Consider the following 27112-nt stretch of genomic DNA (forward strand, 5'->3'; position numbering starts at 1 on the left):
GACAGCTGCGCTCCCCATGGGCCCAGCGGCCTGCTCTGCAAGGCCTCAAGGGGCTCAAATTCCGGTCTGGAGGCTGAGGTTCTCTTTGCAGCCCGTGAAACATGTAGAGAAACAAAGGAAAAACCCATCTGCCCACCTCCCACCCCCCGCAGTGCCCAGAGACATGGCCACAGAAGGAAAGGGGAGCGGGTACCTGGGCTCCCACCTGGCCCCCGCTGGGCTGCTTCTGTTGGGGACCAGCCCTGCTCTCTCGCTCTGTGTTTTGCCAACAGCCTTGCAGTGTTTCTGAAGACAGCCAGCCGGGCACCCGCCCAGCTGTCAGACAGTGGGCCTCGGGAGTCTGTGAGTGCCTCTGCTTAGGAAACCGAGTTAAAGAAACGATCGCAGAGAGGGGGGCAGTTAAGCCTCTCTCCTCACAACTAGGCAAATCTCTTCCCTTTCGTGCCCAGAGCACGTTATCCCAGGATGCCGGGAGAGGGGCCCAACACTGAGGAACAGACCAAACCCCAACGCTGCAACAGGATTCGTCTATTTATTGATATTAAGACACTTGCCAGCAGTAACTGCTGTTAACAAGGACTCTAAAGGTAATAAAATGATGACAACATCATAGACAAAGCGTTGGGAACATTCCTTGCCGAGAAGATTGGCTTTTCCTCTCCGGCCAGAGCGACCAGGCGCTACATGCCGTCTCAGGCGTGACCTCCCGGTCCCGAACATACGCACCCTGTCCTCCGGCTGGGCCCTCAGAGGACTCCAGGCTGGGGGGGCGAGAGCAGGGGCCTTCCCCAAGCCCCTCCCACATGTCAGAACCTTCCTCAGCTCCTCTGGACCGACTCCCCGCGTCTCCTGTTGGTGAAGCAAGTGCTCACGAAGGGGTGAGCCACGGCCCGGTGACAAAACAACCGGCACCAAAAAGCTGGTCCTTCCTCTTCACAAAGTAAATGCAACATTTTTTTATTCTCTCTTTTTTTAAGGAAAGAAAAGTCTTAAAAAGATATGGCACTAGAGTGTAAAACTGTACAACTGCATCCAGTTACCATTTCTTCCAGCTTCCAGGCCACGGTGCCCAGGCTTCCCCTCAGATGTAGAGCTGATGGGAGGCCAGGGTGTCCATGAAAGGCCGCACCAGGTTGTCTGTGGAGAAGTAGAAGATTAGCCCGAACGTGATGGAGATGGGGAGGGCAGGCAACGCTTTCTTGAACACGGCGAGCAGCAGAAGGGTCAGACACAAACCCTGCAGGACACAAAGGTGAGGGGGGTGGCCGCGGGGTGGACGGGGACGGCGAGCAGTCGGTGACGGTACAGTCCCTGGCTTCAGGAGCCCTGGGCACCCCGTCATCTTCCCTGGTCCTCTCAACAGATCTGTGAGGTGCCTGAGGGCAGGAGTTCTCACCCCGTAGCAACGCCCTGCACATGGACGGGTGAACCAGAAAGCGGGCCTCCTGACCCCTAGAACGGGCTGCCACTACCAGACTACCTCCCCTGGCTGGCTGCTGTAGGGATGTGTGACCTGATGGTGGGAAGCTTTCCCCAAGGGGACGTATATTTATATACAAGAACTGGACGGGCTGGGCTGAAGGCCAGCAATGTTCTCAGCAGCTGACACCAAGGGAACCAAGATGCCACGTGACCCCCCCACCCCCACCCCGGGAAGCAGGCACAGTGGCTGCCTATCCTGTCCCCACCCCAGCCAATGCAGGCAGTGGTCCAGGGTGGGGACAGGGAACTAGAGTGCCTGCCCTATCCCTGGGGAGGGCAGGAATTCAGGGCAGACAATGTGGAAGTGGAGGAGCCTGGGAGTTCACTACCCCATCCCTGACACACACTGGGCAAATACAAAATGTCCGAAGAACTGGGGCCTCAGCCCTAATGTGCCACGTGCCACCCGGGGTTCGCTAGGCAGAACACCGAGTATGCACCGTTCAGAGCCTCCACCTCTCCAATCGCCGTAAGACGCTTCCCCACCATGTGTATCTGGCCATGTTAAGTGACATACAGGTCTCCAAATGTCACTGCTGGGGTTCAAAGTGATGCGCCCCCGTCTCAAGTCCCAGGAGGTCCCATGGGGATTCAGAACCCCATGGTGCCTGGGAGGCACGGAGGGAAAACACACAGCCCTGGCTTCAGAGACTCGAGTTCAAGTCATAGCTCGGCCCTCACAGCTTTGTGCCCACGGGCCAGACCCTCAACCTGTTCCGTCTTCTGTAAATCTCAGGTCACCATCCCTGCCTCACAGGTGCCGTGAGACAAATGCACAGAGCTAGCCCAGACCTTGGCACCTGGCGCACAAGCTCAGTAGTGTCAGAGCCCCTGGTCACTCCTCCCCTGTGCTGTGCCTGCATCTGTTGATGACCAGAACCTCCTGTAAACCTCGGTCTCAGCTTGAGGATCTTCTTGGCAACCCTGCCCAGCCCCTCCGAGGGATAACAGCACCTGAAAACTCCCCTGGGTTCCTGGGCCCCCCACCAGACCCTCAGGGGCCCCGCTGCCCAGGGCTGGGCGGGGAGCATCCCCCAGCCCACTCACGATGAGGATGGCCACAAAGCAGGCCAGCGTGGTGTTCCAGTCCCCACTGCCCGTGGCTGCCGCCTTGCCCACCAGCACGCTGTAGAAGATGAAGTCTCCGAGGCCGAGCTTCACGCCCCCTGTGTGATGGAGACAGAGGGAACCCATAGGTCTCGGAAGCCCCAGGAGGAAGCGGCAGAGAAGGCTGACCCCAGCCAAACAGCCCAGCTTCTCTGCCCAGCCCAGGGGCCAGAGTCCTGAGGAACGCAGAGGGCAGATGGGGTAGTGTCACCGCCCAGCTCACCTCACCTGGACTCTGGGACAAGGACTGGCTGCCTTGGAAAAACAGCAGCCAGTGGGAATAAGGGGGAACCTGTAGTCTGAGTGACTTGCATTCTGGGCTGTGCAAAGCCCGCATTTCTGATAACTCGAGTAAAACTGGTGCTTGGCACTTGGTTAAGACAAGAGCGAATAAAATGCATTGTCCGGGGCTGATGGGAGGCTACCCAACTGAGGGCTCAGTTTGAATTATAAATGCTTTTTAGGAAATTTAATTTCACTACTTTCAAGAACATGTACAATACCTGAGGTTCTCTGGAGACTCATGTCCCTTAAAAATAGGTAAATGTACACTGTAAATCAACTAAACTTCAATTAAAAAAATAAGTAAACATAATTTGTAACTAGTGTATCCATTACTGATAAGGAAACAAGAGCTTCTAGAATGCTTTCATTTGTTTCCTTTCATACAACTGCCCTGTACGCTCGTTTACAGGATAATTTTATTCATCACAGACAATAAAAATGTTTAAGAAACAGACTTGAATTGAGGAGGTCTGCATCAAGGAAACATGCTCTGCCCCGTCTGCCCCCCTCGCCTCCCTTCTGGGCTCCAAGCAAGAGGCACCTCACCGTGGTCTGTCCCTTCCTCCACGGCCCCTCTTCTCTGACTTCAGCTTCCTCACTCTGGCTCCTGCCTCGGCAGAGAGCAAACACTCCAGTTTTGTCACCTCACAGAGGTGACTTCTCTCGCCGCTACCCCCACTCCTGCTCCCCTGCTCTGCCTGCTCTCTCCCCTCCCTTCTCTCTTCTTTTTCAATCAGTTCTTTTTCAAAGGAACTGCGCTCACCTCCCAGGCACTTCAGAGATCTGTGGCGGCAGGTCCCACGTGCCCCAGCCAACGTGCTCTGGCCAGGCCACCACCCGGCCCCCGTGGACACCCTCACGCTACCTGTCTGTCTCAGCGCCCTGTCCCCTGGCTGGCTACTCCCCAGGGCCCTCCACAAGAGCCCTTCCCTTCATCCCGTAAACGTCGCCCACGCTGTCCCTCTCGCTCTCCACTCTGACCCTACACCTTCCCTGGGTACCTTCTGGGGAGTCACAGTTCTGACAACATGTATATCCAACATGGTGCCTCCAACTCGGGTCTCCAACCCTGACCCTCCTGAGCATCACTCCCCTTCGTGTGTCTGTGGCGTCTCCATCTGATGTCCTGCAGAGCCTCCCACCTTCCCCCGTCGCCCTCCACGCCTCCCTGCCCATCCCTTGCCCAGCCAAGTCCTGCCAGTGCGTCCCAGGTATGTGGTGGCACCACCTCCTCTCAGCCTGCTGCCTGAGTTGGGCCCTCGTGGCTCTTCCCTCACCTGGTCCCCCAGCAGTCTGTGTTCCTTGCTGCTGCCCGGGATCTGTCTGGGATGCAGCTCTGCTCACTTCAATTCCCTGCAACAAACCACTAACGGTTCCCCACAGCCTGCAGGATGAAGTTCGGGCTCCCGCGAGCGCTGCGCACCCTTAAAGGTCGGCCCCCAGCTGCCTGGGCCTCCAAACTGCCCCGAGCTCCCTGACGGCCTCCTCCTCTCTCATCTGAGCCTTTGCCAATGCTGCCGTGTAACAAAGAATCTAACTGGCCTTTGTCCCTGGTTCCAGGAGGGAGACCAAATCCTTGGAATTTCCCCAGTAACAGAAGTGTCTTTGTTATTCAGGAGCCCCTTGGATCATTTATGCAAATGAGAGGATCAGGATGGCGCTGGTCCCCAGAAAGACCACTTGGTTATGTGATAAGGGGGTTGGGACTCTGGGCCAGACCAACCTCTGGGGAGAAGAGGGAGCCTGGAGATGAAGTCCAGTCCCACGAGCAATGTGGCTCTTCATTTGGCTGGTCCTGATTTGTATCCTTTATACTAAAACTGTCATTGTAAGTTTAGTACTTTCCTGAGTTCTGTGAGTCGTTCTAGCAAATCTTCCAACCTGGAGGGGTTGTGGGAACCCCCAGATCTGTAGCCAGTCGGTCAGAAGTGCGGTGGCCTGGAGACCCCCAGGACTCGTGGCTGGCGTGTGAAGGGAGGGTGGCCTTGTGGACTGTGCCCCGGTGGGATCCGTGCTGACTCTAGGGGCTCAGTGCCAGGCCTGGGCTGCAGCCTGGCAGCCTGTCTGCCGGGTGACTGCCAACCTGTCCTTCCAGGCCCACCTCGGCATTATCTTCTTCACCATGTCTGCCCTGAGTACTTTACACCTAACCTCCCCCGCCTGGGCTGCCCCCACGGGGACCTGCTCAAGGGCAGAGGCTGTTTTAATCCTGCAGCACCTCCCTGTTCCCATGTGCCACCCGGCACATAGGAGGTGGTCCATACGTGTGTGCCGATGGAATGGCTATTTTAATCCCCTTGGGAACACAACCATATGTTAGGACGTCTGCGGGTGCGTCTTCAGGACGACCTTCCACACCAGCTCCTCCTGCCCCCAAACACCCGGGGCTCTGCCTGGGGGAGTCTCCACTCCAGCTCCACAGCCCACTGTCCGTCCCATCACGGAGCCGTGCTGTTGGCGCTGACCTGCCCAGCCCAGCCGGCCCTCTGAGCCCAGAGCCCACGCCTGCGCCCCCCATGGCTGCACGGGGACGTCCTCAGGCCACGCAGGTGCACACTCTGCCGGCCACAAGCCTGCCCTTCTCCCTCATGTCCCTCCTCCCACGCAGCTCAAAACCCTCCCCCACCCCCCATGGCTCCCACTGTTACGGGACACATGCCAGAATCCCCGTTTTGATCCAGAAGGCCCCTCAGGTCCCTGCCTGCCTCCCTGCCCCATCTCTGCACTCGGGTCTCAGCGTCCTGCCTTCACTTGCTCTAACTCACCGTGCCGTCTGCCTCGGGGTCTCTGCTCCCAAGGTCCCCTCAGCTGGAAACGCACCCCCGCTGTGCGTCCCCCTCTCCGAGTTCCAGTGGCTCAGCCTCTGGAGCTCAGCTCAGAAGTTACTTCCTCAGGCGACTTCCTCTGACCCCTTGAAACAGGTCAAGAGCCCCATCAGTGCTCCCCATCACCCCGTGTTCTCCTTCACGGTCCTCCCGGCTCCGGGGAGGGCGGTTAGTGCCCACGCCTGCGTGGCTGCGTCCCCCAGAGGCGCGTCCGTACGACCGCCCCCCAGCACAGAGCGGGCACGCAGCTGGTACTCAACCAACGTCTGTCACACACGAGGTGCAGCCTGGGCGTAGACGTCCCCGTGGCCTGCCAACAAGGCTGCGCCTTTGCAGGCTCCTCCTCGGCTTTGCGAAGCCATCTCTGGTGTGAAAGGGGCTCCTCCCCTCGCGCCCTCCTCCCCTGACCTCAGGGAGCCCCACCCAGGCCCACGCAGACCATCTGGACACCTTACTTTCCTCCTCCTCCTCCAGCTCCTCCCCCGGGTAGCCAGGCAGCGGGGGCTCAAAGACTTCAGGGTACGAGGGCTCCCCCAAACTGTCATAGGAGTCCTCTTCTGGGTGTCCGGCGTCGTGTGAGCAGGGAGCAAGGGAGAGAGACGACAGCCCGTCAGAGGGTTCTCTGAGCTCAGGGCTCCCCTGCCCTCACCATCCCCCTACCCCACCACGCCCAGCCCGACCCAAAGAGGATTCTCCAGTCCACACACAAGGGAAGGGAAGGGAGAGGAACGGGGCCGAGGCAGAGGAGCGCGGTCCCACCGCACTCGATCCCCAGGGCGTGCGTGTCAAGGGGGGCTGGTCTTCCCACCTGCCCCTCCCGACGCCGTGCCTCCCGCAGAGGCCAGGCCAGGCTGAGCTGGATGTGGTGAAAAGCCGCCCCCGATGATGAGAGGCTGTCAGCCCCCTGATACTCACCCATCTCTGGGTCGTAGGGGAGCTGAAGGGCTCCCTGAGAGGAGGGGTCCAACTTGGCCATGCCCACTGTCCACACCATGGCAGCTGGGGAGGGAGAGAAGGGTCAGGCCTCAGGCAGTACTACCTGTGGCTGCCCCCAGGGCCTGGGAGGCAGGTGGGCCAGTCTGTGTCCCCAGAAAGCCTGCACAGGACCCTCAGTTTCTGTGGGTATTTGCTTATGCCCCACTGTTAGGGGGCCGCTGGGGGTCCAGACTCACTGACCAGGTGCGGGCAGACGATGCTTCTTCCTGTCTTTTTTGGCCTCCTCACAAAAACAATGATAATGTTATTAGTGAACAAGTTTGGTGAACTAATTATGTTTTTGTTTTATTGTGGTAAAAAAACATGTAACGTGAAATATGTCATCTTGACCATCTTTAAGGGTACACTTTAATAGTGTTAAGTATACTCACACTGCTGGGAAAGAGATCTCCAGAACTTTTTTTGTCTTACAGAACTGAAACGTTGTACCCACTCCCCATCCCCCAGCCCCTGGCAAGCACCATTCCACTTTCTGTTTCTGTGATTTTGACTACCTAAGATACCTCGTATAAGGGGACTCATACAGTATTTATCTTTCTGTGACTGGATTCTTTCACTTAGCGTAATGTCCTCAAGGTTCATCCATGTTGGAGTACGTGTCAGAATCTCCTTCCTTTTTCAGGCTGAATAATAATCCATTCTATGTATATACATTTTGTTTATCTGTTCATCCATCCACAGACACCTGAGTTGCTTGCATCTCTTGGATATTGTGAATAGTGCTGCTATGAGCATGTGTACACAAAAATCTGTTCAAGATCCTGCTTTCAGTCCTCTTGGGTCTATGTCCAGAAGCAGGACTGCTGGATCCTGTGGTACTAACATGTTCTCTCTCTCTGGCCTAGAAACTCTCTCCTGAACTCTTATCCCATCTCTCCAACTCTCCATCTGAATGTCCAGTGACCATCTCAAACTCAACATGCCCTGAACGCTCTCAACAACTGCCCTCCGACCCGCCCACCAACCTTCTCCTTCTCAGTAAGCAGCAACTCCATCCTTTTTGTTGCTCAGGCCCAAAAACCTGACAGTAACCTTGACTCTCTTTCTTACAACCTGCACCCCAACCATCAGAAAATCTCGCCAATTCTGCCTCCAAAATGTCTGCAGAGTCCAAGCACATCTCAACGCCTCTACTGCTGCCCTGGGGCCAAACACCAACATCTCTCTCCCGGATTATTATTCAGCCTCCAAACATGGCTCCTGCTTCCACGCTTGTCCCTGACACAACCTTCGTGGTCCTGTTAAAACGTAGTCAGGTCAGTCCACAATCTTCCAGCAGCATCACATCTCACTCAGCAATAAAAGCCAAGTCCCCACCATGGCCTAACAGGATCTGACCTCCTCCTTTCCCCGTTGGCGCTCTCTGCCTGGCCTCAGGGCGCTCCGAGCACACCAAGCCCACGCCCATCTCAGGGCCTTTGCACTTGCCGCTGTTCCTTCTGCCTGGAGTTCTGTCACCAGATATTCCTAAGGCAGGTCTCTGGTCAAATGTCACCTATGACACAGGGCCTCCCTGACCAACTTCTGTAAAACAGCACCCCTCACTACCCTGGAGTCCTTCACGCCTCCCGCCCCCCACTTTATCTTTCTATGGAGCTCTCACCTCCTAACTTATGTTTGCCTGTTGAGTCCCTGTCTGCCTCCCCTCCTAGAATGTAAGCTCCATTAGAGCACAGCGATGGTGAGCCGATGTCTGACACGGCTCAGTCTTTCCACACACAGTCTCCGCTCATTTTTTAGGCTGTGCCTGGAATGTGCTTTCTCACACTGGGGACAGGCCGCCAACGGCTCTCCACGACGAGCTCGGTTCTTCATTTGTATAGAGTGCCAACTCTAGCCATTCACAGACTGTTTCCCAGTGCGCCCTGCAGACAACTGAGCCCCAGAAATTCAGGGTCTCTATGTGAATAACAGAGGGGAGGGCATGAAAACCACAGCACAGTGAGCTCCCTGAGGCCTAGGACCTTGTGGATCTTGTTTCCATGGCAACCCCAATGCCCAGCACAGCGCCCACCACAAAGTATGAATTTGATGCATGTCTGTTGATGCCTTTATAAGCACAAATCCCCGAGTGCACTGGCCCCGAGGCCAGCAGCAACCCCGAGGGCATTCCCTTCAGAGACTTCACTTCAACCAGCCACGAATCTGTTGAGGCAGCCCAGGGAAAGGTAGGCGCATCCTCCCCCTCCCAGACCCCCACCCTAAAGAGTCCCTCTCCAAAGTCCCTTATCAGGGTCCTGGAGGGCTGAGTTGGTGGCCTTGGGCTCATGGGAACGTGGCCTGTAGCCACCACGTGCCACTGGAGCTAGGTGGGAGGAAGCTGTGGGGCAGGACCACATCCCCCGGTGCCCTCTTCCTGCTCTGACTTTCCAAGTTTCTTCCTGTCTAAGAGCAAGACACAGCCCACCTTCGTCTCGGAAGGTAGAGCCCTCCTGGGGTCACCGAGGCTGCCTCGTCTCCTTTCGTCAGGGAAACGGTTAACTATCTCCTCATCACCTCTGAAAGCCATGTATGTATCATATACTCACATGAATATATCAGGGCAGGAAATATGGGCTCGTTTCTCTCCTGGGCAGTTTCTACCAGCATTCTCAGCGGCCCTTTGGGGCACAGCACAGCCACAAGATCTGGGAAAGCAAAGACGCCCTTGGCATGTTAAGAAACACGTTTATTCCCAAGCGGACCCCAGAGAGGAACCAGCCCTCTAAACACCAGGCGTCGGAGCGAGTGTCTCCCAGAGCCCCAGGCCGAGGCTCTCAGACCACGCCCTGCTGCTCCAGCAATCCCACCCCCGGGGTTTCAGCCACGATCCCTAGAGCCTGCACTGGCTGGAGGAGCCCACAGCGGGGTCTGAGTGGTGTCTAAACAGGCTAGCTGCAAACAGGGAACTGCTGTGTGCCTCAGAGACCAGAGGATGGGCTTGAAGTCCCACTTCTCTGAGCCCCAAATTCCTTATCCTAACAACGTAGGAAGCAGTACTGGCGATGGTTATCACACTAATACAGTCGGCTCTCCATATCTCTGGGTTCCGTATCCATGGATTCAACCAGCTGTGGATCAAATATATTCAGAAAAATATCCCAGAAAGTTCCAAAAATCAAAACTTGTATTTGCTGTACATCGGCAGCTATTTACATATTGTTTATGTTGTATTATGTATAGTAAGTAACCCAGAGATGATTTAAAGTGTTCGAGAAGATGTGCGTAGGTTATATGCAAATACTACATCATTTTATATAAGGGACTTGAGCGTCCTCAGACTTTGGTATCTGACGGGGTTCTGGTCCCAATCCCCCGACGATACCGAGGGACGACTATACTAACTGAAGAGCAGCTAACATCTTGGGTGCTCGCTGTTTATCGGTACTGTGCCCAGTCTCGGGGTTGCTCTGAGGGACAAATGACTCCAGTGCGCAAAGTGCTTAACGGTGTGAGTGCTCAGTAAACATCTGCTGTTATTAGTAACCATGTCAACAAGTCATGATTCCACAGGACGCCATTTGTTTTTTCACAAGGGTGAACCTTCTAGAAGGGGGACCGTCCAGGCCTCCCGGGGCGGGGGTGGGGGGAGGGGGGACTTCTCAACACCCATCACCCTTGTCCAGCAGTGAGGACTCAGCCCTGGACGTCACTCCATGGCCCACCCCTGCAGGCTTATGGCCCACCTACCGTACACAGAGATGGCGCCCAGGATGACCCACGCAGACCACTCTGGGAGGTACTTGATGAACACCAACGCCATGAGCGCGCTGATCATGATGAGATAGGCCTGCTGCAGCACCAAGGGGCCCTTCCAGTGGATGCACACCATGCCCACTGCCCCGAAGTTCCAGACGGTCAGCAACAGGGTGGGGTAGTCCATGGCCACATTGTAGGTCTTGAGCACTTCCCTGCGGGACCACAGTCAAGCCCGAGCGCTGGGAAACTCAGTGGAGGTGTCAGACCCTGACCCAGTTCAACCCCCTTCCATCATGAAGTCCCAGCCTGGGTTCTTCCAACCTCTGGCTTCATCTGCTGACATCTCCTTCCCTGTTTCCATGAGCCCTACATGTAACCATCTGAAAAATTTATGAAACCGTGGGGGGTACCCCAACGTCTCATCCTTGGGCTGGTTCCCATAAACGTGCGCCGGCACGACCCGGAAGGCCCTCTGCCTGTGGAAAAGGTCCTTGGAAAAGTGTTCTCTCCTGTCCCTCCAGTCTCTTTGGGCCCCTGGGTCAGGCTGATGCCCCAAGTCCAGGGCAAGAGAGATCCCTTTCCCCATAAACTAGGAGGTACCCAGGCCCAGCCCGAAGATCAGAATGTAAATTTTGAGGGGTTTCTGCCCCCGAACCCCAACCCCTCCCGCTGGGGTTCACAGAGAACCCCCTCTGTGATGGCTCTGCGTTATTTGTTTTAAATCAGGAACCAGAAGGAGACGTGTGGCCCAACTCGCAGCTCCACTCCCGTGTCGAGGAGGCCGGGCTCCTGGAGCAGCAACATGGGGAAGGTGTGGAGACCAAGGGGCGCCCTTCCCTCCCAGGTCCTTCAGACCCACTCGTACCACAGGGGAGGGGTCTTGAAGGACCCTGCTGCCCACCGGCTGCCACTCACCCAAGGTAGATGTAGGTGAAGAGGAACAGCAGCATCAGGGAGGACATGATCAGCCAGCCGTGGATGAACTAGACGGAAACAGGCAGCATGATCGCAGGCCCCGGTCCTCGGGACTGACGCCCAGACCTGGAAACCCTTCTTCCTCAGGCTCCTCCCTGACTATGTTGGCAGGTGGCCATTTTACAGATAAGGAGGGCACAGAAATTCAAGGAGTTCTCTCCAGGTAACCCAGCAAGCATACGAAGGAGCTGGAGCTCCTTCAGGTCTAAACACCTAGCACTCTACTCGTTCTGGACACGTCAGGCACATTCCACGCTCTGGAGATAAAGCTGGCAAGGTCTCTGCCCCCACTGGCTGCAACCCAGTGTGAGGGCAGTGAGACAACAAACACACAGACACATGTTAGCATAAAGTGATAGGGCTATGAAAAATAACTTGGCTGGATTAAAGTGACAGGAGACCCACTGGGGTGCTACTTTATTAGACAGAGTGGTCAGGGAAGACTCTTGAGGTAGCCTGTTTACAAGAGTCAGCCCGGGGAGTCACTGCCCACCTGAGGGCCTATAGACAGGTCTTCAGAAAGACACGTTCCTCCTCCCCTGGCCAAATAAGGGAGGGTCAAGGGCGAGGGTGGGGCTGATCCTAAACCAGTCCCTTAGCCAGCTGTCAGCGGCATGGTGGTCACTGCTACCAGCCTCCCTGGAGGACAGACCCATCAGTCACCAGCTCAGGCCGCTGGGGACCTCAGCAGCCACCTGGTCTGTCTGCCATGCTGTGCGCATCACCCAGAGGGGAAGGGGCCGCCTCTGGCACGTGCTTACCCTCCTCATCCCACCTGGGCCTGCCCCGTCCACCGTCATCTCCTGCCCGCGTCATGGAGCGTATCTTACTGAACGGAGGGTTGAGTTGCCTCTTAACAGTCCCTGGGAGTGGTCGCGTGACACCTGCTGACCAGAGCAGTGCCGGCTCTTCACTGGCCATGCTCCTTCTAGCTTGTCCTTACGCGTGCTGTATCCTCTGCTCCAAACACGAAGCCCTCTACCCTGCTTCCTGCCATCCACGGCCATCCCGGCCCCAGTTACGAACTCTGCCTTGTTTATACAGGTAGCTATTTATTGGGAAGCTCCAGCTCTCGGACGCTCCCCTCCCACCGCTCACCCCCACGGTCACCCCCGCTGGGACGGGGCTCGTCCCTCTAGACTGAGCCTCCCCATCTGTCTCTACCTGCTCCACAGATGGCAGCAGCCTAATATCAAGTGCCGCGCACACCTGCGTGTGAACGGTTTTAAATCAGGTAATGTCTAGTTCAATTCCGTTCAGTCTTCAGGGCTTCAAAGCCTTCCTTGGGAGAAAAGCCTGAAACCCGTGCCTAAAAGCTTACGGATCCCTATGGACGATTTGGGCCACGTGGGACCCAACTCCCCTGTTCCTCCCTGGGACTGCCCCGCAGTGCAGGGGGCCCACCCGAACGTCTCCCAGTGTTGGAAGACCTCGGCACAGCAGCTGTACATCTCCAGCCGAAAGGGAAATGGGAAAATAAAAATAAATTAGGAGGGGAAGTATCGGGTGAAAGGAGCCTAAAATAGAACATCTCACTTCTTCGGAAGGAGAAGCAAAATAAAATTAACTTCTGAATGTGAGAAGTAACCCTATGAACACTGCAAAGAGGAACTCAAGTAAGTGGGATTATGTGTAAGTTCAAAGGACAGGAGTATTAGGTACTCCATGGTGGGGCAGCGGTGGGGTGGGAAAGAGTACAGGCAAACCTCAGCGAGGTTCGGGTTGGGCTCCAGACCACAATAAAGAGAGTACGCAAGAAAGTGAGTCACGAATTTTTTGGTCTCCCACTGCACGTAAAAGTTAACGTTTATACTATACTGTAGTCTATTAAGTGTGCAATAGCATTATGTCTGAAAAAAATTTAAAAACAGCATTAATTAAAAAATAATGCTGTTGCAAACATGGCACCAACAGACTTGCTCAACGCAGGGTTGCCACAAACCTCCAATTTGTAAAAAACGCAGTGTCTGTGAAACCCAATAAAACGAGGTGTGCCTGCACCAAAAATCAGGGTCTATTTTACAGAAAAAAAATGAACGCTGTTAAAAAAAAAAAAAAAAAGAGCCAGGGTTGCTGCCAAAGAGGCACTGAGGCATGGCAGGCAGGAGGGGGAGAGCAGGCAGACTGGCGCTCACCTTGTAGCAGCGGTACTTGTAGAGCACGACCAGGAAGATGGTCATGATGACAATGACGCTGATCATGATGAGGGTGTTGAGCACGGAGTTGAGGAAGCGCTGGCCCACCGAAGATGTATCCTCGGTGAAAGGTGTGTAGATGCTGAGGGAGGGGCAAGGGCTAGGTCTCTGTGCCCTGCCTGCTTGCACGCCTCACCTCGAGGGAGCCTGGACCTGGGGTGCAGGTGCCCTGGGCACCCCTGCCCCTCAGCACCGTGCTCTGGCTGCCCTGGCAAGTGCTGCCCGCCATCCCCGTGAGCTGCCCTGCCTTCCCGTCTCCTGGCTCCTGACTTGGGCCTATGACCGAGCCGATCGATGTAGCCGCACGGAAGGGCCTGGCTGGCCTCACCAAGGCCTCCCCTGGCCCCCACACCAACTCAACCCTCCCCTGGAAGTGCTTCTCCCTGCTGACCCCAATCCCCAGCTCTGGTCCAGGGAGACCCAGCAGTTCCCTACATCCACTTCCTTATCAGCCCCATCCAGCCTAGGACGCCTCCGCCCCCGCTGCTTCCCCTACCCACACCCAGCGTAACCCCGTAGGTGCACAGGCAGCTAATAAACTCAGAAGGCAATTCACTGATCCCTCGCTCTGGACGTAGGGAAACAAACTGCCTGCGAAGTTCGCAAGGTCTCTTAACGCTTTTCACCTGAGCTGCTCTGATTCCCCAACAGACTATAAGCTTCCTGAGGGCAAGGGCTTCTTTCTCTACTCTTTTCATTAAAAAAAAAAAATAAACAAACTTTAACAAAAACTCCCTTAAAAAAAAAAAAAGAAAAGAAAAAGATGTTTAGGGAAGGTACTCAGCAGCAATTACCACAGGGAGGTTGGGGGAGGAGCCCTCCCATTTTCCCAGGCCGCTGCTTCTGCCTGCGTTTTCTTTATTAAAATAAACAAAATCTCCCGTGCAAGGCTGAAAGTGAGCTAAGAAATCATCTGGTGCTCCTTGGTTTACATTCACGGGGATATGAATGAGAGGCCCAGAGAGAAAGCAACTTGCTCGTGGTCACGCAGTGGTGATGCACGGTGGTACAGCCACACCCGGACGGAGAGCTTGCCTCCTGCAGTGAGACCCAGCGTGCCGGAGCGCTGCCTGGCGGGTGGCAGGTGCTCTTCTAAGCGCTTTACGTGGATTAACTCACTCAATTCTCCTGGTAACCTTGTTATCAAACCCATCACACAGATGAGGAAACTAAGGCCGAGAAAGGTTAGGAATGTGCCCAGGCAGGTCACACAGCCAGGAGGCGGTGGACGGGCCAGGGTGTGGACTCAGGCAGCTCCTCGGCCTTGCTCTTCACTGCTGGCATGGGGGCGCAGGTGCAGTGGCCAACACAGGCTGCACTCCCCTCCCCCAGCTCCCCCTCCCCCTCCCCGCCAAGCCCCCAACTCACAGCTGTCCATTCTTCTCCGTGTAGAAGCGCACGGACTTGATGGTGGCCACCACCACGATCATGCACAGCGTGACAGGCACAAACAGCATGATCACGTGCTTTGCCCCATATTTGAGGGTCAGCTCCTCCTCCAGGCCTGGTGGCCGCCCGGGGACCCCGCTGCAGACGTAGCGGTCGGGGTCCTCCTCATGGTCCTCCTCGCTCTCCTGGCCTCTCTGTGGGAAACCACGCTGTGAGGGCCATGGAATGCCCCCCCAGAGGCCTTAGCGACGTAGTGCATGGGTGTTTTGGAACAGGAAACGAGAAGTTTGAATGTTGCTTTCCAGATGTAAGAACCAGTCTATGGGCTGTAGTTTAGATGTGGGAGTGGTGGAATTGCAGGACATTTGAAAAGTTTACGAGGACGACAGAGATTTAAGTTGGCGCTGACCACCACAGACGCAGGAAGGGAGGCCGCTTAGCTGTGGAAGAGGACCGTCTGCAGAATAGGTCTGGAACACGTCTAAAGATCCGTCCCCTCCCTCAGTATAGGGACTCAGGATGCCACTCAGTTCTGTTTACATGGCCACACTAATTTGGCAGGCCAGGTGATAGGAGGAGGGCAGAAAATTAAACACTGTTGGTTGAAAAATCACAAACTAGAATGGTCAGCACACATGGGGATGTGGGGACTGTCTCTGATTGCGAATAAGACACTGGGAATTTGCAGAGGAAGAAATTACTTTGAACTTTTGGCACCCCGCCCCGCCCCCCAAAGGAAGCATGCAAGATTTGCAGCTCTGAAGCAAAGAGGCTGACTGGGCATCAAGCATCTGGGAGGATCTGGGTTACTGTAGAAATGAGGAGGCAGCGAAGGAGGACAGGACGCCTGCCAGGCGCTGGCACACACTGATCTGCAAGAATTTGTTTTGGAATTGTGGCAATTCAGGATCATTAGCTGCTTTGTTAATTACATTAACAGCCAAGACAAAGCCACATGAAACAAAAATCAAAAGTGGCTGTTCTTTGGTATCAGTTCTTTGCAGAGAGAATTCCATCTACATATTCATCTGAGAAAGAAAGGAAAACTGTTAATGAACAGGAACTGAAATAGTTGAAATGCACAAAAACTCCAGGAGATAAAAAACAAAAGCAACTAGCAAGAAACTAGCTAAGGAGTAGCTGTGCAGTGGCCTTGAGCTGGTGAGATCTCTCTCAGAGCCCAGAGGAGGACAGGAGAAGTGAGCTCAAGTTTCAGCAAAGGGAAATAAGGCTGGCTGGAAGAAAAAATTACTATAATGGGCAAAACGAAGAATGGAGTTTAGGCAAATTCAGATGTTGTTTTACCCTGATGAGGAGGGAGGTGGCTTGGCTAGATGACTCTCCCAAGTATATCCTCCACTTCATAGTGTTACAATCTCCTGCCCTGCGGGCTGCAGAGGTAAAAATCACAGTGCAGCCCACCCCTCCTGCTGTGGGCTGAATGTTTGTGTCCCCCAAATTCACATGCTGAAGCCTAACTCCCAATGTGATGGTGTTAGAAGGTACAGCCTTTGGGAGATGATTAGGTCATAAGGGGGGAGCCCTCACTAATGGGATTCATGCCTTATAAAAGGGGCCCTAGAGAGCTCCCTCACCCCTTTTGCCAGGTGAGGACACAGAGAGAAGACAGCTGCCTATGAACCAGGAAGTGGGCCCTCACCAGACATCAGATCTGCCGGCACCTTGATCTTGACTTCCCAGGCCCCAGAACAGTGAGAAATAAATTTCTGTTGTTTATAAGCCACCCAGTCTATGGTATTTTGGTGATAGCAGCCTGAATGAACTAAGACACATCCCCAGCTCAAAAGTCAAACATGAATCAGGTAACCTCTTGGTGACCATGTCTGGCCATCTACCAAAAAGGTTCCCTCTAGCAGTTTCCTCCTACCATCCTTTCGTCTCTGCACTGCCTGTCCTGGCTTCCAAACTTACTCTCAGGTTCCTGTGGAAATAGTAACCTGCACTAGGAAGGTAAACCTAAGGGGCAGGGCCAGGATGGAGAGAATCACTCAGTCCATTGTGGAGTTGATCTGTAATAGGCTGTGTCTGTGCAGAGTCTACTATCAAGCCTTCACAGACCTAGGATCCACCATGGTGGACCACCCGCCCTTTTGGCCAATTCTCACCTTTACTTTCCCCTCCCTCCCACATCAGGGAATGCCTGGTTTCTGTCCATTAGGACCCCAGGGACCTGTCCGGAGGCCTTGGACTGCTGGTGGGAACCTACCCACTGGGCAGCACCCTCTCCGTTCTCCAGGCCCTGCCTGCCTTCCTGGCAGGAGCGCGGCATGGGGCTCTCGGCTGACATCAGGGACGTCCGCTCGTCACACACTTCTTCCTCGCTGTCAGAGGCCATGAATGTGAGCATGACCTTACCTCCGAAAGTGCCTGGAAAAGGAGCACAGGGGACCTCGTTCCACTCTCCTGCGAGGCAAAGGCAGCGGAGGGTGAGAGGCGGCTTTAAGACCTGCACACAGGTCCTGCCCGCAATGACCACCCAAGACTCACTTGTCAAAGGACTGCTATAAAGCAACAGTCCCCAGGAGCCACTACTGAGGCTGCAGCAACCTCGAGAGGGACTGGCTAGAGGAGATCCAGGCCACAGGGAGCAAAAGCCCCAACTCGAAATGTCAGAGCCACTCCAAACTGTCAGCACACTCACTCATTCAATCAACAAACATCTGTTCAGCGCCTATCGTGTGCCAACGACACTTCTGTCGTAAAAAATTAAAAACCAACCACCCAGTGTGACAAATTATATAATCCAGGTGTTCACCAAGAGGTACAGAAGCACCAAGAAGGGACTGAAACTCAGAGATCAGGAGTGTTTTCTGGAGAAGATAACATCATCTGATGGAGACAGATTTTCCCAGGTGGGAGGGAACGGCAGAGGCCATGAAGAATGTTCCAGCCTGAGCCCAGCACTGCCGGGGTTGGGGTGGTGATGCTGTGGAGGTGTGAAAGGTCTCCGGTGCCAAGTTCAGGAGGTGTGCTTCATCCCCCGAGGACAGAGGTGACAGATCAGATCTCTGGTTAGAAATATCAGTCTGGTCACTGACTGAAAAAGGAGTAAAAAGAAGGAAAGGTGACCTCCCTGGAGACAATTGTGGGAAGTGAATAGGGCCTAAGGTGGCAAGAATGGATGGGAGTAAGGAGAGAGAACCCAGAAAGGGTAGGAGGTACAGACAGGACCAGATGTGCGGGACAAAATGGGACAGAGTCCAGGACTAGGGCCAGACAGGGAGTAGGATGGGGGAGGCGGGAGAACAAGGTTTCAGTGGAAAGACTGAATTTGATCCAGGAATCTGCTGAATGTAAATGGGTTAAAAGGGGAAGATGCCTGGGAGGCAGCTGAGTGCCGGGGGCCTGAGGTGGAGATGAGAGTCATGAGTTTAGAAGTGGAGGTCACGGGAGCAGTGAGCTGAGACCACGAGAGGCGAGTGTGTGTGTGTGTGTGTGTGTGTGTGTCCACACAGGAAAAAAATAAGGCTGAAGGGACCATGCGGGAGGGCAGCCCGAAGCCCTACCAACATCCTGGGCAGGTCAGCTGGGCTAGCGGCAGGGCCAGCTCCCCCGTCACCTGCTTCCTGGGACCCTGGGGCAGCCTCACGCCGCTCGGCACAGTCAGGTCTGCTCTCAGCTCAAAGTTCATCTCCATGTCAGTTGCCCCCAAGAATTTATGATTTTCAAGTGGAGCAGGCAGGTTCCTTCTACTGAGTCAGCCAGTTCTGTTCATCTTGGCAGGGTCCGAGGCTGCTGCTGTTTTTGAAGACAGCGCCCCAGGCCGTGGCCTGGATCACTCCCAGCTGGGCTTCAACTCCATCCCCAAGTACAGGCCCACGGCGGAGCCTGACTGCTCACCTCACGGACTCGGGCCCTCACAAGGCTGCCCCGTGGCTCTCACAGGGATTTCAGAATGAACAAGCTAAGCTCCCCAGGGTTCAGCGGAGATAAGACGAGTACAGGAGTGACAGCAGCAGTGACAGCAGTAGGAAGTAAAGCACAGTAGCTGCCAGGAGGGGTGACGAGGACGCTGTGCTACTGCAGTTACGACTAAGGCGGGGACCAGGGAGGCAGCGCTGGGAGGCAGGACCACCCCAGGGAGGGGCGTGGAGGCCTGACCGGGACGGGAGCTGAAGCTAGCGGAGGGGCCAGCCAGGGTTTTGGTGCTGAAGAGGGATGTGACCAGAGTGCGCTCTGTGGGAGCAGAGGGCCAGCTGAGCCCTCCTGCCTCTTCCCGGGAGCCCCCAGGACTACTGTGGGCTCGGGCCCAGGAGGCGGATCTGCTTCTCAGCGCCCAGACCTGGGACCAGCAGAGTCTACCTCAGAGCCCAATTTGAGGAGACACGGCTTTGCAGCCCCACAGGCTGTGAGACCTTGGGAAGCTCCTAGCTTCCTTCATCTACAGTAACGGTAACAAAAGAAACTACTTAATGGAGACCCAGGAGGGAAAACTTCAAAGCGCTCCTCCTCTGCAAGGCTGGGCCCCGCCAGATAAATCCCAAACAGACACCTGCCTGCACCCAGGAGATCCCCTCGCTGCCCACTCTGGCAACGGTGAGTCCATCCTTACTCAAAAAGGGGTACCCGCACACAGAGCTGGCTGCATTTCTTCAAGCTAAACCAGGACGTTCCAACTGGAGCAGTGCAGTGGCTCTTTCCATACTTTATTCTGTCGCACGTCAGATTTGTTTGGGGTGTGAATTAATAATTTAGTTACGATCTCACTCCTTCTATTCTTCCCTCGCCTCTGGAGGGCCTGTGATTTGTCTTTACCATGACTGGAGGAGCAGATCAGGAGTCCCTGCATCTAAACGGCAGGGCTGTACTCCCAGGGCAGAGGGCAAGCTCATCCTTCAGAACCACAACAGCTGCAGCATCCTGGCTGCCTCTTCCCCTAGTAGGGAAATGGACAAACAAGGAGTGAAGATGCTTCTTGGAAGGAGAAAGAGAGCTACGGGGCAGGTGGGGACAGAAAAGCACGGGACCCGGATCAAGTAAAGTCCTTCCAATTTCCATTTCTTCAGCCAGTCACCAAATCCCAGGAAAGCACTTCTGCCTCCCAAAGTCTGTGAAGGACACGCCCAGGGAGAGTGAGCTTAAAAAAGGACTGTATCCCTTCCATGCGGCACTGCATTCCACAGAGGCACAGAGGCAGGAAGTCAGAAAACTACAAAACATGCTTTTCCATTCACCACATGTAATTCATGGCCTCCTCACGAGAAAACAAATGCTCCCTGAGCAGATTCCTTCCCTCCTTGCGCTCTGCCCAGGCCTCCCAGAAAACCAGGGCACAGAGGGGCTGCAGCAGGGAAAAGCTGGACTTGGCTGTGGCTCTAATCGCAGCCCTCTGGGCCTGGTGGTCATGAGCACAGGTGGAGGTGCCTCTAGGAGCTCCTAGAACCTGAGGGCAGGGCTTAGGACTTTCAGAAAGCTGTAAGATGCTTGAGATGCTGTTTCTCAAAGTGGTCCAGGCCACCTGAGGGGTGGTGATAGAACAGCTGCTGAGCACTCACTATGCACTAAACACAACCGTCAGGTACGAGGTACTGCTATCCTTCTCCATTTCACAGATGAGGAAACAAGATTTGAAAAGCGATAGGTTCAAAGTCATCCTTGGACCTAGGTAGTCAGGTTCTGGGCTCTTAAACGCTACGCTAGGGTGCTTATTTAAGATGCAGATCCTGGGCTTCCCTGGTGGCGCAGTGGTTGAGAGTCCGCCTGCCGATGCAGGGGACACGGGTTCGTGCCCCGGTCCGGGAAGATCCCACGTGCCGCGGAGCGGCTGGGCCCGTGAGCCATGGCCGCTGAGCCTGCGCGTCCGGGGCCTGTGCTCCGCAACGGGAGAGGCCACAACAGTGAGAGGCCCGCGTAACGCAAAAAAAATAAAAAAATAAAAATAAAAATAAAATAAAATAAAATGCAGATCCTAAGTTCCATCCTGGCCAAAGGTCCAGAGATCTGCATTTTGAGATGGTCTCTGGGCAATTCTTAAGCTGGTGTTAGACCTTCCCTGGAGCTGCTGCCGAGTCATCAGATGCCCCAGCCAGGGCCCAAACTTGGTACTGGAAGTGTCCAGTTACAGTTCACCTCTCTGTCTCAGGGGCAGGGCACCTCGCTCAGCTACCTTGGCACACCTACTGCTCTGTACAACTTGCTCGCTGAATGGGGGCGTGAAAGAACGAACAGTCCTTTCTCCTGAATACCCTGTGCCCGGTCAGAGAGCCACTGGGGAGGCAGATGAGCAGGAGCTTTTCAGACTAGGAGAGCCACAGGGGGAGAAGAGAGTGGTCTGGCTGAAAAAGTCCCCAGGCAATGCCCACCTCGAAGGAGAGTGTGGTAAAACTGGGGCTCAAGCGTCGCTGGTAGAAAGTGGACCAGCCTTTCTGAAGGCAGTAAAAATCGAGGGCTTTAAAACAAAAACATTCATACCTTTTGATCCTGAAATGCTACTTCTTGGAATTTGTCCTAAGAAAATAATAAAAGGTTTACATAAAAACATGGTTGTTGCAGTCATTTATAATTTTTTTTTAAAAGTGAAAATGACCAAGATGCCTGACTCTGTATGATAATATATCCATTTGATGGGGTCTAACATATGACTACTAAAAATCTCACTTCAAAGAATATTTACTAAAAAAAAAAAAAAGAATATTTACTAACATAAAAAAACAAGATGTTAAATTTAATATATATAAAACCTGACATACATAATTATCTGAAGTGTCTTAGAAAATGCATGTATATGAAGGATTGGCAAGAAATATTACAAAACATTAAAGGTGGTTATCTTTGCATAGTGAGATTGTGGGTGATACTTTATATTTTTCTGCATTTCTCAAAGCTTCTATAATAAACATGGATTGTGCCTGGCGTTTTTTGTAAAGCTATTAATTTTTTAAAGGGAAATAACAAGTATCAACATTTAGACAGATTTGCTTCCATCCCGCCTTCTCCCACATCCTCTCTCCCTGGACTGGGGGGAACAGATGGACTCAGGAAGCCGCTTTTACACCTTCTCCTAACCCCTCTTATTACCTGGTTCCTGAAGGAGAACAGAGCAGCTGGGTTGTACTCCTTTTGCTTCTAAGTTGGAATTGAAGACTGATGATACTCTGCAATCCTTGGAGGGAAAAATCACCACTCAGATGTATGCAGATAAACAACCTTCTTGCTAGATGTCTGTCCACATCAGAGCACCAGTGACGCCAAGAACTCCTGCCGGGAGGCTGACTCACAGGCAGGTGCTGGTGGGACTGGGTGACTCTCCTACTGCTGATGTCAAATCCTATCAACCACATAGCAACCGGCTCTCCGTTCTCTCTGCCGGAGCAGTGGGAAACTGCAGAGAAGCTAATGGGAGAAACAGGTGCCTAAGACTGCATTCTGGAAACCCTTCTCAGAACAAAGCACTGTGGTTGAAAGCTCCTTGGATTAGGATGTAAAATCAAACATCCAAAGAAGCCACTGCTCATTCCATTAATCAGCTGAATGGGATCCAAATGCTGAATGAGCCAAACCAAGGGAGTCTGACCCAGAGAATTTCCCCAACCTTGCTTGTGTCAGCAGTTCCTGCAATTATCATAGAAACCCTGGTGACCCAATTTCCTCAACCTGATTTTCATTTCAGAGAAATGCAAAGGTTTTGACCTTAAAATTTAAGGCCAATGGACCTAAGTAGGAAATTGATCTTTAAATGCCATAGTAAACACTAGTGCCTCATGCAAAAAGATGGAAATTTCGGCTCCAAAAGAAAATTGGGAGTCACTGCACTTAAGACAAACAGGTGGTCAGCAGAGAAAAGGCTTGGATCCGGGTACTTGTTTTCTTGTTTCCGCAGGCCTAACTGAACAGTGCCCCTCACTTTCTTTCATCATTGAAGGACAGCTGACTTCCAATACTACAGTAGTTTCAGATGTACAACATAGTGACTTGATAGTTTTATAGATATTCCATATAACGTTATTGTAAAATATTGGCTATATTCCCTGTGCTGTACATTACACTCTTGTATCATTTATTTTATACATAGTTGTTTGCACCCCTTAATCCCCTTCCCCTATCTTGCCCCTCCCCATTTCCTTCTCCCCACTAGTAACCACTAGTTTATTCTGCTGGTCTGTTTCTGTTTTGTCACATTTGTTCATTTTATTTTTCAGTGCTCCCTCAAAGAGGGTGGCATTGGTTTTAAATGGGCCTCTTTCTATGGTCACATGGTCACATGGCTACTTCACAAAGCTCCCATGATCCCTGGGGTGTTCCCAGCCTTCCCTCATACTAGGGAAGAATTTCCTGAGCTGAGGAAATTCCCTTAGAAATTCCCACAGTTTGCCTGCCTGCCTCCCTGCCTGTCTCCCCCGACCACGTACTGGCCCTGGCTGACCTTCATCCATCTGTCCATCCACCCTGCCCATACTCTGATGCACATCACTTGCCAGATGGTTCTCCCCAGCACAGGGAGGTGGCCTCGGCCGGAGCCAGGGCCTGAGTCCCACAGGGAGGCCCTGAAGTCCCACTCCGCCCTCCCAAGTCACAGGCCCCAGGCGACCCTATGGGGCCTCCTGAAACCCTGACCCAGTCTCTAGATTTACCTCTGTCTGCCCTTCCCTACTCAGAAGTTCCCAGGAAACATTTTCTCTCATTTCCTGAAGGAGCCTGGAAAAGGGGCGGTTTGGAAGTGGCAGAGGGAAGCTGTGAAGGCAGCCACCGTTGAGTAGGGCCCAGAAAAACTGTGGGGCTTTGTTTGTTTGTTTGTTTTAATGAGAAGCAGTAAGCCAGTGGGCCAAAGCTGAGCCTTAGAGACGGACAGAGTTCAAATCAGCTAGCTGACTGACGTGAACCACACACTGGGACAAGTGGCCCGCACACTCGGGCCACTTCACATGGCCCCTGTCCTCTTCTGTAAAAAGCAGGATAGGCACACTTTGCAAGATTACTGTAAAAACTAGAGATAATGTGTAAAGTGTCTGGCACAGAGCTCAATAAACGGTAGTTATAATGAAGATGAAATAAAGGCAGGGACTCAGTGAGAAGGGATAACAGAAGCCTGTTGATGGCCCTCTTGGAAAGCTACGATCTGCTAAACCACCAGACACACAAGTTGAGCACCAAGGTCACGCCTCATCCAGGCCCCGGGTGTTTCCACTTTAGCCCCGGTCCAGGGTATGCCAGCAATGTGAACATTTTGTCAAACAAAAGGGCAAGTCCGTAGACTGATGTCTGAGCTGGCAAGGACCTTAAAGGCCATCCGGTCAGCACCCCATTTCCCATTTAGGGAAACTGAAGCCCAGAGGGACAAAAGGACATAAGGTTAAGGGCCCATGACCAGAAGCCACAGTTACAGCTCAGGTCTCCAAATTACCAACAAGGAGCTCTTCCCTGCTGCTCAAAGTACTTGTGAGGGTCACATACTCAGTGGCCCAGGACCATAGTCCCGCGGGTGGCCTACAAAACACAGACGAGGTCAGGATATGTCTCAGCAGATACGGTACAGCAGAAAGTGAGCACCTTTTAATTTTTCTTCCCGCTGCTCCAGAAGACTGTATTTTAGCAAAGACAAATCAGCAACCCATTCTCCCAGGCAACGGAGAAACTGGACAGAAATGATCTCCCTCCCTCACATCTGGTCCTCCCTGAGGATCAATTTGAAATTACTTTTCCCCAGACTGTAATAACACAGCAAGCAGCCTCACCACCTCCAGGTCAAGAAGCCAACACTGATTACACAGGGCTTGAAGCCCACGTCAGATCCGGCCAGCTCAAGGTGCGCAGAACCTCTCAGGCCCTGGCCAGGGGCAGTGTGGAGGGTGTGCCAGCCTCGGAGCCCTTGTTTCCCACCCCCAGCCCCACCCCCAGCTGTTGCAGTCCAGGAACAGGTGGAAATACTGGCAGAAACATTTGTTGTCTTGCCAGTCCCCAACTAAACAGTGTCTAAAAGTCAAATCAACAGCTGAAAAACAGCCAAACATGTCTTCAGTGAAACATAATGTGACCTACACACACACTGCTTTGGTTTCTTTATAAGAAATTTTTGTGGTTTTTTTTTTTGTTTTTTGCTTTGCCAGGTAGTTGCTAATGGAGACCACACAGCAATGTCCTGGGCGGTACTGCAGTGACATGGGTAGGGCATGAGTGTAGGAAGCCTCCTGTGCAAAAACTCAAAAGATAAAGAAGACACAGCCAGCTGGGTTCAAATCCTGGTGTTCACAGCCATGGAAGACACAAAACAGGACAAGCCACTTGTCTCCCTGAACCTCAGTTTCCCCTTCTGTAAAAGGGTAAAAATAAGAACTGCTTCAGTGTGATTGATGCTCTTAAGACAACTGTGACAACTACTGTACAAAATGGCTTTTTATTGTATATGACAAACCTAAGTTATGTTATTGTCATTATTACCATCAGTGACTTAGAGAGAGTCCAAGGTAAGTGGGAGCCTCTCATTTGGCAAAGCCCGGGGATGCAGCGGGGCTGTGAGTAGCCACAGAGGAGCTGGGGGAGAGGGGCGATGGGCCCCCAGGCACATCTGAGCGGCAGCCCCTCGCCACGCTCTTCCTTGTCCTCTTCTTCCTCAAACAGACAGGCTCAGGGCATTCACCTCCCATGCATGCACATGTCAGACTCTAGACTTGGTGCACGGATACTTCAACACCAAACGATACAGAATTTTTCCTAAAAACCTGACACAACATCCATCCCACTCCACAGCAACATTCCACCAAGCCCCCCACCTCCAGCCACTGCCCTGAATGCTCCCCCGCACACCCAGGGCACAAACCTGCATGGCCTGCCTGATGGATGGCTGAAGCTGCAGCTCTGAGCTGGAGACAGGACCCGAGGCCCTTTCACCAGCCGGGCTCAGAAAACACCGCTGCTAACACATTTCCCTGTCCCACACAGCCACATTCACACAGAGGGGAACCTGAGGCTCACACACCGGAAGCAGCTTATACGAAGCCTTTTAACTACTGCCAAAGGTCTTGGCTGAAGTCCTTGGAGACTCAGGTGTCTATAGAATGGGGTCTATGTAGAAGGGGCATCCATACTGGAAGCCGGGGTCTGTACCGATCAGTTACTCTCAGGACAGGCTGGCAATCCAAGCTGTCAATTTTGGGTCAAGTTGGCTCTGCAACTGTTCTGGATGGGATGGATGCCTCTCAGGTTCTCCGTCTGTAAATGAGGATGCAGGTACTGCACCAATCCACAGTTTGTACCGTAAAAAGGGAATACTCATTAAGTCACACACGGGGCATTTCATCCTACTGTCAAAGGGCTGAGGTCTAGTCCCAGGGCTGGACAACAGAACTAGAGTCCAGGACAACGGGTTCTAAGCTTGGCTCTCATATATCCGACCTGCGTGACCTTGAACAAAGTCACTTTAGCTCTGTGGGCTGAGTTTCTTCATTGATAAAATTTGGGATGGGAACTAGCTTGTTTCGGGTTTCTTCAGCTTCAAAAGCTAGATTCCCCGAGTCTCCTCGCAGCTGTAAATGCCTGATAAAACGGCCAAATACCGCTGATAACGAAACTGGGGTGTCCAAGCCCGGACCTGAGGTCCTGTTCCTCACGTACGCGAGAAGAACTCCGCCTCCCCTCCTGCCCCCGCCAAGCAGTGCCCGGGCCGGGTGCCACAGGCCGGCAGGACTGGGCGCCCATTAGGTGCCAGCCAGGAGAGAGAAACACTATGCCGCGTCCGCACGCCTTCGAGACCCACGTGCACTGCTCCTTTAAATGCCCCGGCCCTTTAACAGTTCGCACCGCGCCCACCCCGGCGGGGGCTCCGGCGGCCGGGTGGACCGGGCCCTGCTGAAGGCCCGAGGCCTGGGGCCCCTCCCCGCGCTCCTTCCACTCCCCAGTTCCGGGCCGGTCCCGATAGCCGCTGTCCCGGCGCCCTCCCCTCCCCGGCCGCTGGGGCCGCAGCCCCGGAACCCGCCAAGGGGCCGCGACCGGCCGCCGCGAAAGGCGTGCGGAGGGCAAGGCCCAGCTCGCGGGTTGCGGCTCCACCCTGTGCCCTTAGAGCTGCGGGCGACCGGGCCGCGACCCGCGAGCGCGTTCCAGCCCGCTCACCTGCTCCGCCGCGGCAATCCGGCATTGTTTACGCAGCTGGCAGAGCGCCCGCCGGACCCGGCGCCGGCGCAGACCCCGCCCCCGGCCCGCCCCGGCCCCGCCCCCGCCCCGTCGGCG

At 54.0% G+C, this 27112-nt stretch overlaps 1 protein-coding gene across 10 annotated transcripts; it reads right to left on the bottom strand.

Annotated features, from left to right (window-relative positions):
* Positions 1–932: 932 nt before the first annotated feature.
* On the bottom strand, positions 933–27075 carry PSEN2 (presenilin 2). Of its 10 annotated transcripts, XM_028488392.2 has the most exons (14): positions 26996–27075; positions 21971–22055; positions 21365–21400; positions 17709–17990; positions 17160–17320; positions 14912–15126; positions 13484–13625; positions 11289–11356; positions 10365–10585; positions 9224–9322; positions 6615–6698; positions 6155–6256; positions 2530–2648; positions 933–1237 (listed from the first exon to the last, which is right to left on the bottom strand). In XM_028488392.2, the coding sequence occupies exons 5-14, from the start codon at positions 17298–17300 to the stop codon at positions 1082–1084; spliced, it is 1347 nt and encodes a 448-aa protein (XP_028344193.1). In that variant the 5' UTR covers positions 17301–17320; positions 17709–17990; positions 21365–21400; positions 21971–22055; positions 26996–27075; the 3' UTR covers positions 933–1081. The 10 variants fall into 10 exon arrangements, 7 of the variants coding, with proteins under 7 accessions (XP_028344193.1, XP_023986490.1, XP_028344189.1 ...); XM_024130722.3 differs by lacking the exon at positions 17709–17990 and having other exon boundaries at positions 26996–27069; XM_028488388.2 differs by lacking the exons at positions 17709–17990; positions 26996–27075 and having other exon boundaries at positions 6155–6253.
* Positions 27076–27112: the final 37 nt, after the last annotated feature.

Source organism: Physeter macrocephalus, chromosome 4 (assembly GCF_002837175.3).
Source record: "Physeter macrocephalus isolate SW-GA chromosome 4, ASM283717v5, whole genome shotgun sequence".
NCBI lineage: Eukaryota > Metazoa > Chordata > Mammalia > Artiodactyla > Physeteridae > Physeter > Physeter macrocephalus.

Excerpts from the sequence above, each read along its gene's own strand:
- PSEN2 (XM_028488392.2), bottom strand. The coding sequence starts at position 17,300 with ATGCTCACATTCATGGCCTCTGACAGCGAGGAAGAAGTGTGTGACGAG. Across the intron at positions 13,626-14,911 it reads ACGGAGAAGAATGGACAGCT|CATCTACACACCTTTCACCG; the intron begins GTGAGTTGGGGG and ends CCCCTCCCTCAG. Across the intron at positions 1,238-2,529 it reads GCTTTGTGGCCATCCTCATC|GGTTTGTGTCTGACCCTTCT; the intron begins GTGAGTGGGCTG and ends TGTGTCCTGCAG.